The 16,813-nt window shown below is 37.1% G+C and overlaps 1 protein-coding gene across 2 annotated transcripts; it reads right to left on the bottom strand.

The window, feature by feature from the left end:
- Nucleotides 1–732: 732 nt before the first annotated feature.
- On the bottom strand, nt 733–16,155 carry LOC110935581 (uncharacterized RNA methyltransferase CT0009). 2 transcript variants are annotated; one of them, XM_022177952.2, is made up of 10 exons: nt 15,668–16,155; nt 13,409–13,651; nt 11,359–11,520; nt 9,054–9,163; nt 7,547–7,655; nt 5,450–5,605; nt 4,603–4,718; nt 3,479–3,645; nt 2,807–2,937; nt 733–1,158 (listed from the first exon to the last, which is right to left on the bottom strand). In XM_022177952.2, exons 1-10 carry the CDS (start codon nt 16,079–16,081, stop codon nt 1,051–1,053), a joined length of 1,716 nt encoding a protein of 571 aa, XP_022033644.1. In that variant the 5' UTR covers nt 16,082–16,155; the 3' UTR covers nt 733–1,050. The 2 variants fall into 2 exon arrangements, with proteins under 2 accessions (XP_022033644.1, XP_022033645.1); XM_022177953.2 differs by having other exon boundaries at nt 13,409–13,659; nt 15,668–16,136.
- Between the last annotated feature and the right edge of the window lie 658 nt (nt 16,156–16,813).

Below are 16,813 nucleotides of genomic sequence, written 5' to 3'. Positions count from 1 at the left end.
CATGATATGTGATACTGTTAGCCTATAGATATTTCTTTTTATATAATCTTCCCCGATGTAATGCTAGAAGGCAAACTATTGTTAACAAATTTCTTAAGTTTATAATCTATCACATTGTCTCGAGCAAAGCTCTGTGAGCACCCCCCGCAATGGTATCACTGGGATGCCTACAGATTCTTATGGGCTGTTTGTTTAGCTCTTAATAGTTCAAACCTCTTACTGATTCAACACTTAATAGTTCAAACTGTTTGTTTCGCGAGCGGATGTCTGAATGGTTCAGACATTTGCCTCTGAATGGTTAAGCATTATACCGAGTCTGAATGGTTAAAACCTCTAATCTGAATTGGTCAGACATTTGTCTCTGAATGGTTAAGCATTATACTGGCTCTTAATGGTTCAGACCTCTTACTGGTTCGGCACTTAACCATTCAGTTGTCAAACAGCCCATTAGGTGGAAGGGGGAGACGTGACAAGGAGAGATGAAAGAGTATGTGGCCAAGGACAGTGGCGTGGAGGATAGAGGGTGGGCGTCCGTGAGCACAATCGGACGCAACCTAAAACTATATACAAATGTCTTCTAGATTTTTGACTTCATGTCACATAAGCATCAAACATAAACCAACTCGCTATGGTTGATTACATATGAGATGTTCTTACAAGTATATAAATGAATTCGGGGTGGATTTCAAACTAGTCAAATTGATTAGTCAAAAATGACCTATAGTATATATAAATAATCAAATAATTATATCTCCACATTTTATTTGTCAAAACTATACTATCCTTCCAATAATACAGCTCCCAGTATTCTACCAAATACAATAATTATTTGAAATACTAGAATCAAAAGAATAAAAAAGTTGGTGGATCAATGATCATTCAAATCCGACCTAACCCACTTTTACATCGCTACTTTTTACTCGTACATTGTACATTTGCTAGTAGAACGATATGTCGCAAAACATCACATTATATAAAAGGGATCATAATTGGTTCAGTTAAAATAAATTATAAAAAACGAACCTTAATAAATCGGTGAGTGAATTGCAATTAACATAGCTCAAGCAAGCAAACACATTCTATATGAGGAGTGTGAGGAAACATGTCCACGGGTTGTATGCTTTTTAGTCTGTAACATCCTTGTAACTTTTGTTCCACCTGCACAAATTCAACCCATTTATATCAAAACCGGGTCAACTTGGATCGTAATTATTGATAATGGGTCACACGAATACTCACAAAAAACATACATCGCATGTAGGGCTGTAAACGAACCAAACGTTCGGCGAACAGTTCGTGAACCGTTCGGCGGGAAGTTCGTTTATGTTCGTTCGTTTACTAAACAAACGTACACGAACAGGAAATTTCGTTCGTTTAGTTAAATGAACAAACATGAACAGAGGTCGTGTTCGTTCGTTTATGTTCGTGAACGTTCGGTAACATGTTCGTTTGTGTTCGATTCTTCATTAGTGTTTTTAGTTTTTATATTTATTTAAATACTTCAAAATTCTGACAAATTAAATATCTAATAAGTGTCGGTGTATTATATGTTCTGTTCATGAACGATTGTTTGTGTTCGTTTGTTTCCATGAGCAGTAGTTTGTGCTCATTTGTGTTCGTCAACATTCGTTGCCTAAAATTAACAAACAAACACAAACGAACACGAACAAGTTCATTTCCTTAACAAACGAACACGAACATAAAATCTCGTTCAATAAGTGTTCGTGAACGGTTCATGAACACATATATTTCTTAACAAACGAACACGAACAAGACCGCAACTATCAGAACAAGTTAAACGGGTCAAATGCGTTAAAAATTTACTATAGTGTACTCAAATGCTTACATTTCCTAAATTATTATAACAATTCAACGTTTTAAATTAAGGCCGCAACTATCAGAACAATCTTACAGGCCACTTAAGTCTTAAGTATGCATCAAGTTTTGTTATACCAAATTCGGCCAAAAACATGCTAAAGGTGACAAACTCCTTGAATTTTTGGACTGTTTGATAACGTTGTATCTTTGTGTAATAGAAAAGGTAACCAAATGAAATTGTAGTCTTAAAAAATTAAGTGTTATATTCATCATCCCCTTCTGGTCGCCATATTTAGAATAAGAGGAACCAAATATGTTACAGATTTGCTGTTAAGCGGTCTAGTTCCGATAGTCAGGTGTAGGGGTGCAAACGAGCCGAGCTACTCGCGAGCTACTCGAGCTCGGCTCGAAAAAAAGCTCGAACGAGCCGAGCTTAAACGAGCTCGAGCCCGAGCCTAAAAACAAGCTCATTTAGTATACGAGCCTGAGCTTCGCTTATCGAGCTCGAGCCGGCTCGCGAGCCTAATCGAGCTTTCTGTTTATATATTGTTTTATTAATATATTAAACATATATTTATATAATAATTACCATTTATATAAATATAAAAAATAAGTAAATTATATCTATAATAATAATTATAATTAATATAATTTAATTAATAAATACTAAACGAGTCGAGCTCGAGCTTGAAAAAATACCTTCGAGCTGAGCTCGAGCTTCAGAAATAAAGCCCGAATCGAGCTGAGCTCGAGCTCGAGCTTTCATGTGTTAAACGAGCTCGAGCCTGGTCGAGCTCGGGCTGGGCTCGGCTCGTTTGCACCCCTAGTCAGGTGTTATACATTGTCCCTTACTTTTTTAATAATATAGTTACTATAATCATAGTTGATACTAGGAGCCTGTAACTAAAAGATGACTTGTTTTGTTACATGTAGTTCAAATACTGGTGCAATAAAATAAGCAACTTGTTTGTAACAGTGGTGTACTCACCGAACCATGACATAGAAGATCCAAGTCACGTGCACATGTGGCAGGGTTACATGATACGTACACAATTCGTGGTGCTTTCAGCTTTAATAAGTATTTAATCAAGTTAGTATGCATGCCTGGCCGGTTGGGATCTGCAGAAAATTATAAAAGATTCAGTAAATTTACTTATTTAAAAAAGGAAAAATTACAAGTTTTGTCCTTTATCTTTACACCACTTTTCAGGCGGTGTCCTTTTTAACGAATGTTGACAGGCGGTGTCCTTTACTAGGTATTTTGTTGCAAGTTTAGTCCTTTACACCCAACCTAGTTAAAAAACCCTGTTAATTGTTGGGTGTAAAGGACTAAACTTGCAACAAAATACCTAGGTAAAGGACTAAACTTGCAACAAAATACCTAGTAAAGGACACCGCTTGTCAACAATTAACATGGTTTTTTAACTGGGTTGGGTGTAAAAGACTAAACTTGCAACAAAATACCTAGTAAAGGACACCGCCTGTCAACATTCGTTAAAAAGGACACCGCCTGAAAAGTGGTATAAAGATAAAGGACAAAACTTGTAATTTTTCCTTTAAAAAAAACACATAATGGTTATATCGTTTTCAAATCGCTTGTTACTTCATATTTTCTTTTTGTATAGCAAGATTACACAAGAATATTAACAGTTGTAAGAACCTGATATGACGATGTCTGGTTTTTGAAAATCATTCCCGAAACTCTCACTAATTTTATTGAGATCCCCTTGAATAAAAGTGGCATTGTGGACCCCATTCAACTTGGCATTCCTACGGGCATCAGCAATGGCTTCAGGAACTACTTCATAACCATAAACATGTTTTACCCTGACAAATAGAGGAAACATATCCAGACGTAAGTGTTTAATTTGATCGGTAACAGTAGGGGTGCAAACGAGCCGAGCGGCTCGCGAGCTACTCGAGATCGGCTGGAGAAAAAGCTCTAAACGAGCCGAGTCGAGCCGAGCTTGAGCCTCAAAACAAAGCTCGTTTGTTTATCGAGCCCGAGCTCGAGCCTCACATGTGAAGCTCGTTAGGCTCGTCGAGCCTTATCGAGCCTTAGTGTAAACGAGCCGAGCTTATTTAAACTTGTTTACAAGCCGACCTCGAACCTAAAAATAAGCTTATTTAGTAAACGAGCCCGAGCCCGAGCTTTACTTATCGAGCTCGCAAGCCTAAAAAGTCTATTATTTATATTATTTTTATTTAATATACTAATTAATAGATAATAAACGAGCCGAGCCCGAGCTTGATAAAATACAAACGAGCCGAGCTCGAGCTTTGAAAACAAAGCTCGAATCGAGCTGAGCTCGAGCCCGAGCTCGAGTAAGTTAATCGAGCTCGACATTTTCGTCCTTGAGGTTTGGCCGCTTTTGTGCCTTTCGTCCAAAGGTTTGTTTTTTCGCATCCGGATCCAAAAGGTTTGAAATCTTTGCCATTTTCATCAAACTCGTTAACTCCCATCCATTTTTAACGTAAAGTCAGGGGTATTTTCGTCTTTTTAGACATTTTTGTGATGATTAAAGGGTTTATGTGGGTAGAAAGTCAACAGAGGTGGATATTTATATCTTATAGCGTTTTTATTTTAATAAAAAGCGTCTAAAAAGACGGAAATGCCCCTCATTAACGGAGAAAAATGGATGGAGTTAAATGCCTGAAAATGGCAAGATTTCAAACCTTCTGGATCCAGATGCGGAAAAACAAACCTTTGAACGAAAGTTGCAATACTGGCCAAACCTCGGGGATGAAAATGGCATTTTAATCTTTGTTAATAACGGGTCATACTTTTTGGCTAGTGTAAGACCAATTGTTCCGGTCCCGCAAAATAAATCAAGAACTATTTCTGAGCCATCTCCTTTGAGTCCAGCACAATCTTCTACTAGCTTGTATAGAATTTCAGCCTGCACCGGAATGCAGTCATATTATTTATATCTAAATTGAACTTAATTAAATTTAAAAGGCTTGTGGGATTGTGGGAATAAAATTATTAATATTACCTAAACACAACAAATACAAAGGTCGGCGGGAATAGTGCCTCCCATTGATTGGAGGAAAGGGGCGGCAAGGGGAATAGTGCCAGGCAACCTGCCTGGCACTTCCCTATTGGCCCAATTAATTTATAATTTTATCCCCGCTTTAAAATTATGATTTTACCGTCCGTTCAAAATTACGTTTTTGCCCCTAGTTAAAAATATATTTACCCTTTTGCCCCCAGCTCAAAATTATGATTTTGCCCTCGGTAGAAAAAATACGATTTGACCCTCAGCCAAAATTACGGTTTTGCCCCAGTTCAAAATAAAAATATGTTTTCCCCCTAGCTAAAAATTACGATTTTACATCAGTTTATTATTTTACACCCACTTTAAAATTACGTTTTCCGCCTCCAGTTTAAAATTACGTCCCCCCCCCCCCTAAAGATAAACATATGCTTTTGCCCCCCGCTCAAAAATACGTTTTCGCCCCCAGTTCAAAATAAAAATATGGTTTTCCTCTGGTTCAAAATTACGATTTTACCATCGGTTCAAAATTATGATTTTGCCCCCAGTATAGTACTGTTTTTTAATTGGTTGAGAATTATTCGGCCATCGCCCCGCAACGCGGGCGAGGCATCAAATAGTTATTATATAAATACCTGATGAGCATTTGTTTGGAAGAAAGAGTTGGCGGAAATTTCGAATGCTAATCCTCTTAATATCTCTGTGATAGTAGCTTTCCCGTAAAGTGTGTACTCTTGTTCTCCAACCGATGTGTTACCGACAGCAGTATTAATATTGTTCATGATGCTTACCTGTCCCCCGTATTTGTTTAAAAAATAATCAAAAAAAAATAACTGGATGAAACAAACTTTGTTTAAAAAAAAATCAAAAAAATTAACTGGATGAAACAAACGAGCCGACCATCAACTCAAACGAGTCAACTGGGTCAAATAAACATAAGTTAACAAGCAAGGGAGTGAGTCAAATGGGTTAAAAATCACCCAAAGCTTTTTTTTCTGCATGCAACCTCCTAATTATTTTATTTAAAAACTTAGATTATCACTAAAACAATATTGTCTTTGTAATCACGAGCGACGCATTAACTATGCTAACTATGCAGTTAATGCGGTAAAAATCGGATATTGGCAAAGGACCTTTTGCAACTTGCAAAACACTAACAATTGTAGAAAGTAGGAATTGATTAAGACTTTAAACACTAACAATTAACAATTAAATTAAATTAAAATTAAAAAAACTATAAATTAGCAACCTTTTTGTGCATATATCTCTTGTACCCAATGCTTTGGGTGTTTTTCAAAAAAATTGATATTTTCACTTTTCACCCAAATTTTCTAAATTACTTTTAACCCAAAACTATTTGTTTTCTTTACTATTAACCCAAAACTTTTTATCTTTTACTATCTATCCTCACAATTTTTTTACTTTCAACTTTAGGCTTTTATAGTTTTCATTTTTCACCAATTTTCGCTTTATGCTTCGTTCTAAATTTTGTGAGTTAACACATCGCAACGTGCGTGGTGTAACGTTTTTACGTTTCGTTCTAAACTTTGTGAGTTAACACCACGCAACGTGCGTGTGTGAGTGAACGTTTTTACATCGTCTGTTGTTTTTCCCGTTTCACAGGTTCAACATAACGTGTGGGTCCTAAATCGACTTAGTTATAACTAAAGAATCCCCGCCGCAATTGCGGCGGGTCGTAATTCTAGTTAAGACTTAAAACACTAATAGCAGCAATAAGAAGAAAGACGAATGGTACAACTAAGAAGAAAGATACTGATATCGGTAAAATCATTGATATATCCGTCAACATCGCCGATAATATCGGTAACCGATATTTGACATGGGGACCGATAACCGATATATCACCGATATTAACTGCATAGCACATTAATTATTTGTATATAATAATTTAGAAAATGAATGAAAATGGGTTAGCAAGTAAAGCAAACTAGAGCATGCCCATTTCGACCAGTGCTAAACGAAGACACTCTCGTCAAAATATATATATATTCGTATGTCCCAAAACTAATATCCACAAACAATTAAAGACGATTCAAAATCATCATCATCATCATACTCAGTAAATCCCACCAATAGCAAAGCTAAGGTAGGGTCTGAGGAGGGTAAAATGTAGACAGCCTTACCTCTACTACGTAGGAATACAGAGGCTGCTTCCAGTGAGACCCCGGCTTGATAGTAGTTTTGCATCAAGCCTTGGACATAAGGCACATAACACTCAGCAATTGAGACAACTACCGATTAGTGTATGTACCCCCTTGTCTTTCGGCTATCAACGACACCACATGATGCATGATTAACCATCCCCCTCTTTTAACGTTATTTTCACGAAATTAGTAAAATAACGTTAAAATTAGTGCACTTGCACTTTTGCCCCCGAGCACCCACACATATATACATTATATGCGCATACCGCAAGCGGGCGTAAAGACGATTTAAAATACGTATAATTAATGCAGTTTTAAATTACAAGCCAACCCTTAACGTATTTAAGATACCAATTTCCTTGGAAAACTTGCAAGAATTAACGACACGGTTAAAACGAATAAAGAAATTAATACAGCTATCTATCTTTGAAAATGGACAATAATTTTGGAACGAGTTTAATGGAAAAATGGACAATATATAAATGTAATTAAAACAATTTGGAGCAAAAATGTAATGAAAACAATTTGGCGCATCCGTATATAAAAAACAACATAAAATATACATACCACTTCTGGGAACACTGCCAGTTTGTCAACAAGTGGCTTCAAAAGCTCTGGCTTGTAAGACGAAGTCACGAAATTAACCATGAGTTGCGGTTCCCGAGTTTCAACGTCTCTGATAAAAGTATTAAACTTGTAATTTGATATAGATTAGGAGCAATATGGAGAAGAAATCCTATTGTTATACTATATGAGGTACAGTTAACAATAACTGGTCTTGTCTAGTATTAATTTGCAAATCGAATGCCTCAAACATATGAATCCTATATTAGTATGAAAGATACACAAACTAATTTACACTTTTATGTAAATTTTTACAAGTTTTAGAGACTAAATGTAAACTAATGAAAGATAGAGGGGTTAAATGCATAGTTGTCGATGGCGAATAGCGACAAATAGCGACAAGGCACCTATAGGCTATGTAGCGAATAGCGACAAATAGCGACGGCTATTTTATAAATAGCAATTACACTAGAAAAAGAATTTTGATAATTTTTATATGTATATTACATCAAAATACCCTTGTATATATGCTATTTTACATGTATATTTAACAAAAGCCTATAAATCCAGCTATTTTATAGCTATATCTAATTGCTATTTACATAAAAAAAAAACGATCGCTATCATCGCTATTTGTGGCTATGACCCATATAGCGACACTATGTCGCATGGCTACATAGCGCGCTATAGCGGTCGCTATAGCCGCTATTAACAACTATGGTTAAATGTTAAAATCCATAAAGTTATTTAACCCTAAAAAGGCAAAAACGCACGAAAACACAGCCGCTCTTCTCCTTCCTAGTTTCCAGCATGTTTCCGGCAGAAATTGCAGGTTTCCAGCCAGAATTCGTCGCCAGAGTCCGCTATAATCACGCTATGGAGTCGCTACATAACGGATCACAAGACATGGGCGCTTCGCTACCAAGCGCGCGATAGCGAACGCCATCTTCGCTATCGGTAACTATGCGTCAGGCTCGTCGAGCCTTAGTGTAATATTAGTTTTTAATTAATATGTAATAACATTTACCCCTTGTTTAAGTTGTCTAATAAACGAGCCTAGTCTTATTTAAACTTGTTTACGAGCCGAGCCCGAACCTAAAAATAAGCTTGTTTGGTAAACGATCACGAGCCAGAGCTTCACTTATCAAGCTCGCGAGCCTAAACGAGTCTATTATTTATATTATGTTGATTTAATATATTAATTAATAGATAATAAACGAGCCGAGCTCAAGTTTTGAAAACAAAGCTCAAACCGAGCCGAGCTCGAGCTCTCATAAGTTAATCAAGCTAGGGCTCGAGCCTGGTCGAGCTCGGGCTCGGCTCGGCTCGTTTGCACCCCTAGTTTAAAGATTTATCTTAAGTTTAACATAAGATAAATATTAGAAGCACAGAAAAGTTGGTATATGCATTTATGATGATATCATGTTGAAGCTTATTCTAATCGTAAAGTGATATTAATGATCAGAATTGGACATTATTTACAAGAAAATAAAGAAATATTTATTAATACCTTCCGCTTCGTATCGTCAGGTGCTTCAAAAATCCAGTATGAGAATGACAATCATATGGTGACAATCCCAGTTCAGGATTTCTCCAACAATCTTGAACGGCTGCAAGAACCTATACATCAGAAATATAACTTAAATACTAAGCATGCTAAAGAATCGTACAAGTGTATTGTGGGTACGTTACGTACACACACTACCACCAAATATCAAGTAAAAAAACTGAACCGTCTAAACTAACACTCGATTGTTTGTTTAGAAATTGTTGCTAATATTTTGCAATACAAAGAAATGGTCGAGTATATAATATCACCTAAATTGTCCATCTATCTAATGATTTGATTAATTTCCTATAGAGTTAAATGCCATTTTTGTCTCTGATGTTTGGCCAGTTTTGCGACTTTCGTCCAAAGGTTTGTTTTACTGCATCTGGATCCAAAAGGTTTGAAATCTTGCCATTTTCAACCGGTTGAAATCTTGCCATTTTCAACCGGTTGAAATCTTGCCATTTTCAACCGGCTCGTTAACTCCATCCATTTTTCTAAGTTAAGTCATGGGTATTTTTGTTAACTTAAAGGGCAATTCGGTCTTTTGAATACTTGTACATTATGCTAAATGCTTGTAGCCTTGTACATAGGACAAAAAAGACCAAATTTCCCTTGTACAAAAAAAAGGGAATTTCCCTTTAAGTTAACAAAAAAGACAAAAATACCCCTGACTTAACGGAGAAAATGGATGGAGTTAACGAGATGGTTGAAAATGGCAAGATTTCAAACCTTTTGGATCCAGTCATCCAGATGCGGAAAAACAAACCTTTGGACGAAAGTCGCAGAACTGGCCAAACATCAGGGACGAAAATAGCATTTTACTCTTTCCTATATATAGAGAACACATTATTCTTGATACCAAACTCTAACTATTAATGAGACAAGGCCCACTCACAAGCTTTACTTCATTTAGTTACTTTTCCAATTAGAGTTAATTACTGTTTTCGTCCCTGTGGTTTGTCAAAAATCACTATTTCAGTCCATTAGTTTAAAAATTGTGATTTCAGTCCCTGTGGTTTCACTTTCGTAACAATTTCAGTCCCTGTGGTTTCATTTTCGTAACCATTTCAATCTATTATTTTGTTAAGTACAGGGACTGAAATGGTTACGAGGTGGACTGAAATGGTTACGAAAGTGAAACCACAGGGACTGAAATCACAAGTTTTAAACTAATGGACTGAAATAGTGATTTTTGACAAACCACAGGGACGAAAACAGTAATTAACTCTTCCAATTATCATATAACATATAGCTGCTGTCCTTAAATTTCCATCATCTTTAGTTTCCATAACGGCAATAAGAGTATAATGTTATCTATGAGCATTGCCAGTTATATTGTTAAGTGTTGATTTAGGTACCCTGTACCCATCAATAAAGGAAGTATATCAAGGATCAAGGGTTCAAAGACGAACTTGTGATCTTATAAAAATTGGAAATTTTTCAAACTGTTCTATCCAATATGGATTATATACAATAGTTCCATATAATCTAAAGAGTAAACTGTCATTTTGGTCCCTGAGGTTTGGTCACTTTTGCCACTTTAGTCCAAAACTCAAAACTTTTTAAATCTGGGTCCCTGTGGTTTCACTTTTATTGTCATTTTGGTCCAAAAATGAAATCAGCTAATATTTGGCTAATAAAATCCTGTTATTTTGTCCTTTTCCTCAGGGGCAAAACAGTCAATATAATTTTATTAGAGTTAATTGCTCGGATGGTCCCTGTGGTTTCACGTTTTTTCACGTTTAGTCCCCACATTTTGAAAATAGCATGTATGCTCCCTATGGTGTTACTCGGATAGTCCCCTAACATTTACTCTGGGGACTATCCGAGTAACAAAATGACAAACCATAGGGAGCATACCTGCTATTTTCAAACTAACTGACATCTACTCAGGGACTATCCGAGTAACAAAATGACAAACCATAGGGAGCATACCTGCTATTTTCAAAAGTTAGGGACTAAACATGAAAAAAGTTGAAACCACAGGGACCATCCGAGCAATTAACTCATTTTATTATAACACATTATTAATTAAATTAATGAAATCAGCTGATATTTGGCCATTTTGCCCCTGAGGAAAAGGACAAAATAACATGATTTTATTAGTCAAATATTAGCTGATTTCATTTTTGGACCAAAATGGCAATAAAAGTGAAACCACAGGGACCCAGATTTAAAAGGTTTGAGTTTTGGACTAAAGTGGCAAAAGTGACCAAACCTCAGGGACCAAAATGGCAGTTTACTCTAATCTAAAAATTATTACCTTATTTGCCGGCTCACTTTGTAAGAAGCACTTGTCGACATTTAACACCTTATCGAAAAAACCAGGAGCATGTAATCCCAAAGAAAAGACATTAGCATCTTCACTTTTATCGGCCAATTGTTCTTTGGGTAACCATCTTTTGGGACCGAAGGAAAATTCCATCTGCAATTATAATCAATAGAACATTCTTTCAATATTTCCTCTCATGCTATAGATTTGAAGCAAGCAGACACAAAAATTATAGGTGGCTAAACGGGTTTTGAATGTTAATACGGGTTAAAATCGGTTATTTACATTTTACGGGTGAAAACAATCTGCGTTATGTTGACCCAAACACTATTTCTGTGTATGGTATAGATAACAAGTAGTCTAGTACATTTATTATGATTACAAAAACGATATTAATACAATTAGGAGTGAAGCACATGGATAGTCCCTGTGGTTTTCCAAAATTTTGGATTTGGTCCCTAGCTATCCAAAAGTACATGGATGGTCCCTGTGGTTTGCACTTTGTAACGCATTTAGTCCCCAACCAACAAATCTAACGGTTTCAGGAGGTCCAAGTTATGGACTAAATGCGTTACAAAGAGCGCAAACCACAGGGACCATCCATGTACTTTTGGCAAAAGTTGGGGACTAAATGCGTTACAAAGTGCAAACCACAGGGACCATCCACATACTTTTGAAAAGCTAGGGACCAAATTCAAAATTTTGAAAAACCACAGGGACTATCCGTGTGCTTTACTCTACAATTAGTAAATGGGTACAAATTGTCATCTCTATAAAAAAACAAGAGTAAAAGTACATGGATAGTCCCTGTGGTTTTCTAAAATTTTGGATTTGGTCCGTAGCTTTCCAAAAGTATACGGATGGTCCCTGTAATTTGCCCTTCGTAACACATTTAGTCCCCAACCAACAAATCTAAAGGTTTCAGGAGGTCCAAGTAATGGTCTAAATGCGTTACAAGGTGCAAACCACAGGGACCATCCATGTACTTTTAGCAAAAGTTGGGGACTAATTGCGTTACAAAGTGCAAACTGCAAACCACAGGGACCATTCATGTACTTTTAGCAAAAGTTGGGGACTAAATGTGTTACAAAGTGCAAACCACCGGGACCATCCGTGTACTTTTGAAAACCTAGTGACCAAATCCAAAATTTTGAAAAACCACAGAAACTATCCGTGTACTTTACTCAAAAATTTTCAATACATACAAACATAAGGTTTATATGTCGGCGGGAATAGTAATGATAGGTGGTTGGCCAAAAGTGGCTGCCCTTCTTTTTTTTTTAAAAAAATTGTTATTTATAGGTCCTGTCAAATTACGATTGTATCCTCTGTTTAAAATTACGATCTTGCCCCCAGTTAGAAATTAAATATATGCTTTGCCACCCGCTTAAATTTACGATTTTGCCTTGGTAAAAAAAAATTATAGTTTTGCACAGAGCTACAATCCTGCCAAATTACAATTTGGTTCCCAGTTTAAAATTACAATTTCGCCCCCAGTTCAAAATAAAATTTTTGTTTTGCTCCCAGCTAAAATTACGATTTTGCCCTCAGTAAAAATATTACGATTTTGCCTCCAATTCAAAATAAAAAAAATGCTTTTGCCCTAAGTTCAAAATATTATTTTACCTCCATTTTAAAATTACGATTTTACCCAAGCTAGAAATTGCAATGTTGCCATAGTTTTTTTGGGCAAAACTATGGTAGTGTTTTATTTTACTTGGATTCGTGCCAAACAGCTGCCTAGCACTCGCTAATTGGTCCTGACAAATTATTGTTTTGCCCCCAACTCTAAATTACACGCTTGCCATCCTTTTAGCTATTTTTTTTAATCATAACTATGATAGTGTTTTTCTTTATTTGGTTAACTCGATGCATCTTTTTTTATATCGTGCTATAAGTAGCATGTATAACTAACCGAAATAAATGCGTACATGTTATTAAACTAAGAAATATTTGGTTTAGCGCCCCGCAACGCGGGCGGCGCATAACTCTAGTTAAACACATAAAGAGTGTTGGGGACGAGCTTTTGGTATTTACTGACCTTGTTTCTGTAGTGAAATTGCGTATCACAGGGAACAATTGGCTTCATTACATTCTCAAATTCTGGATCTTTATACGAGAACTTTCCAACATGTACCACCAAGTCTCGAACTTGTTCTTCCTTAGCCTTGACTTGAGCCTCGTATAATAAGTTTTGCGTCCTACAACCTCCACACTGTAACGCGTATTCACATGGTGCTTCCACCATATCTCTATGAGGACTTAGTGTCTTCACTTTAGTCACCTGCAATTCTAACAAGACTATACAACATCAAACTTTAATGTGCATGGCGTTGGTTTGATGTGTGCTTGAAAACTGCTGGTTATATATAAAAATACCGGAATCAGACATGTATCGAATTAGGTTAAAAAATAATTTAAATATTTAATTTTATTTTACCTTTTGACACTTGGTTAGGCAGCCATTATGAACAACTGCGGATCTAGGATTTTTTTCCATCGGGTTCCTTTTGGTAGATTCTCACTAATTTTTTTCCAAATCATACAAGGTTTCCACTATTTTTTTCTAGAGTTAATTACTGTTTTCGTCCCTATGGTTTATCAAAAATCACTATTTCAGTCCATTAGTTTAAAAATTGCGATTTCAGTCTCTGTGGTTTCACTTTCGTAACCATTTCAGTCCATGTGGTTTCACTTTCGTAACCATTTCAATCCATTATTCTGTTAAGTAGAGGGACTGAAATGGTTACGAGGTGGACTGAAATGGTTACGAAAGTGAAACCACAGGGACTGAAATCGCAATTTTAAACTAACGGACTGTAATAGTGATTTTTGACAAACTACAGGGACGAAAACAGTAATTAACTCTTTTTTTTTCTAATTTTTCCAAACCGAGGGGTTCCTGGGAACCCCCAAACACCCCTAGATCAGTAGATCCGCCCCATTTATGAAACCGATTATAAAAAAATTATTTGACCCATAAATAATCAGAACCGATGCCTATCAATCCAAACACCCCGTTAACAAATGCTACATTTAGCACAACGATCCTTACATTCATTTATTAGCAGATTTGTTCATTTCCATAGCATAAACTTTCTATAACGCGAAGACATTGTTATGGCAAAATATTGCCATTGCAAACGCAGAAAAAAAAAGGTGAAATCCTATATAAACTTGCTAACAATCATTTCGGAAAGGTGAAGACCTATGTTGTTGCAAAAGCATATAAATGATATACATATTAATATATTATGTTACATAAAAATAAAAAAAAATTAAAAAGTATAAAAGATATCCATACATGTATATAGATTAATTAATAAATAACAAGCTGAGCTCGAACTCTGGCTCTTGTAGTTGCAACTTGCAAGTTCGAGGAGCCAAGCGGGCTCGACTCTTTTACACCCCCTAGAACTAAGGGGTGAGTTAGATAAAGATCCTAGGTTATAGCCTTAGGTTATTTGTCTATAAGTTATGTCTATTAGGCTAGTGGGTGTGGGGGATGTCCCAGGGTCGTCGAGGCCCATCAAGAGGCGTCCACACTGCCCCCGTCCCCTTTGTCCCCTCCAAGACACCAACGACGGTCCTCTCTCTTTTTATCACACACACACACACACACACAAATATACATACATACATATGTATATATTAGGGGCTCATCCTCACACCCTAGGAGGCCCAACCCTTTAGACCGTGGGGTATGGTGGGGCGTGGGTTGGGGGCATGGTGCGACACGTGGACTATGGAACACCCAAGACCAAAAGCCAATTTCAAAGGGGTATGGTGGGGCGTGGGTTGGGTGGCCGTGGAAAAAAAGCCAATTTCAAAGGCTAGTGCTCTTGGCCAATGAGGTTCCGCCATGTCATGTGGTAGCCCCGCCCCACGCCCGGCCTTAAACTCCCGCCCAAGGGTCCACGCCCAAACCCAAGCCCACCCGGGGTGGTGACTTAGGCGTTTCTCTCCAACCCATGCCCCAACCCCCGCCTACCCCATAGTCTTAGGCTCATCCCCACACCCGCTGAGGTGGACACCTACGTGGCGGATCATCCCCAACGGACTACCCTCCTCCACACCCACTAGCCTTGTTGTATGGCTCTAGCCCTTTCAGGTTCTTTTCTTTCCTTAAGTAAACTCGGGAACAGAGCCTATAGTAGGTTTATCCCACATTACACATCTACAAAGTCCTATCAAAGTTAACTTGAAGCACTAAAGTAGCAAAACATGATAATCTCAGTTCAACTTTTTCACACAAGAAGCTAAAATGAATGATATAACAGACGAAAACAAACAAACGAACCTCAGAGTAATTGTTCTTCTTACGAGTAACTCGACCAACAAAGCGTTCACCAGGAAGAGCACGATCACACATAACCACATAACCACTCTCCTCCACTTTACACAAACCTTTTCCTTTAAACGCTAGGCTTTCGCACACCAGTTCCAATGTCTCGCCTCGTTTCGGGAAAAACGGCTTAGGTTTTTTGCTCTTGATCTTCCTGTGTGGTTCTTCAATGGCGGTGGTGGTGGTGGACAATGTGTTTGTGTTCGATTGAGGCTCCTCTGAATCTTCATATGGAGAAGATGAAGAAGATGCAACGGGGAGAGCTATAGAGGAACAAGGACGGTGGAGGTGTAGCGGCGGAAGAGTTGAACGGAATTTGGATAGTGGTGGAAGTCGCCGGAGGCGGAAATTGGGGATGATTGACGCCATTGAGCTCACCGGATAAAGGATATCGGCGGCACGAAAGCCTGAGCCACTATGGCAAGGATAGGGAATTAAAGTCAGGTGTGTAGAAAACAGATGAAACCGAATCCAAATTAACCGAAAGTCAGTTATCGGTTATTTTTGAGTTAAATGTCATTTTAGTCTATGTGGTTTGGACCATTTTGTCAGTTTATTCCAAATGTTTGAAATGTTCTCATTTTGGTTCAAATAATTTCAAGCGTTGTCATTTTAGTCCACTACTGGGTTAACTCTATCCGTTTATTCTGTTAACTAGAAGGGCATTTCGGTCATTTTATATGTAATTCTGTTAACTAGAAGGGTAATTCGACCATATAAAATGATTGGATTATCTTTCTAGCTAACAGAAAAAATGGACGGAGTTGTCCCAGTGGACTGAAATGGCAACGCTTGAAACTATTTGGACTAAAATGACAACGTTTCAAACCTTTAGACTAAACTGACAAAATGTCTCAAACTACAGGGACTAAAATGGCATTTAACTCGTTATTTTTTTTGTACCATCCGTTAATCGAAATTAACCGAATCAAACCATTAGTATTGTCATGCATTTCTAGGTTTTATACATCCATTTAATGTTTTATACTTTCATTTCATGTATTTATTCCTCAATTTCATGTATTTATTTATCCACTTCATTGATTTGTACATCTATTTCATGTATTTATACATACATTACATGTATTTCTAAATAAAAAA

The sequence above is a fragment of the Helianthus annuus genome, chromosome 4 (genome assembly GCF_002127325.2).
Source record: "Helianthus annuus cultivar XRQ/B chromosome 4, HanXRQr2.0-SUNRISE, whole genome shotgun sequence".
Classification (NCBI taxonomy): domain Eukaryota; kingdom Viridiplantae; phylum Streptophyta; class Magnoliopsida; order Asterales; family Asteraceae; genus Helianthus; species Helianthus annuus.
Note: the sequence above shows the minus strand (reverse complement) of the source record. Positions and strands in the feature narration are given on the sequence as shown.

What these genes read in the sequence shown, in the direction of transcription:
- LOC110935581 (XM_022177952.2), bottom strand. Translation starts at nt 16,081, where the DNA reads ATGGCGTCAATCATCCCCAATTTCCGCCTCCGGCGACTTCCACCACTA. An exon ending in TGGCAGTGTTCCCAGAAGTG is followed by an intron (nt 5,606 to 7,546) that starts GTATGTATATTT and finishes TACGGGGGACAG; the next exon opens with GTAAGCATCATGAACAATAT. An exon ending in TCCAAACAAATGCTCATCAG is followed by an intron (nt 4,719 to 5,449) that starts GTATTTATATAA and finishes ATTCCGGTGCAG; the next exon opens with GCTGAAATTCTATACAAGCT.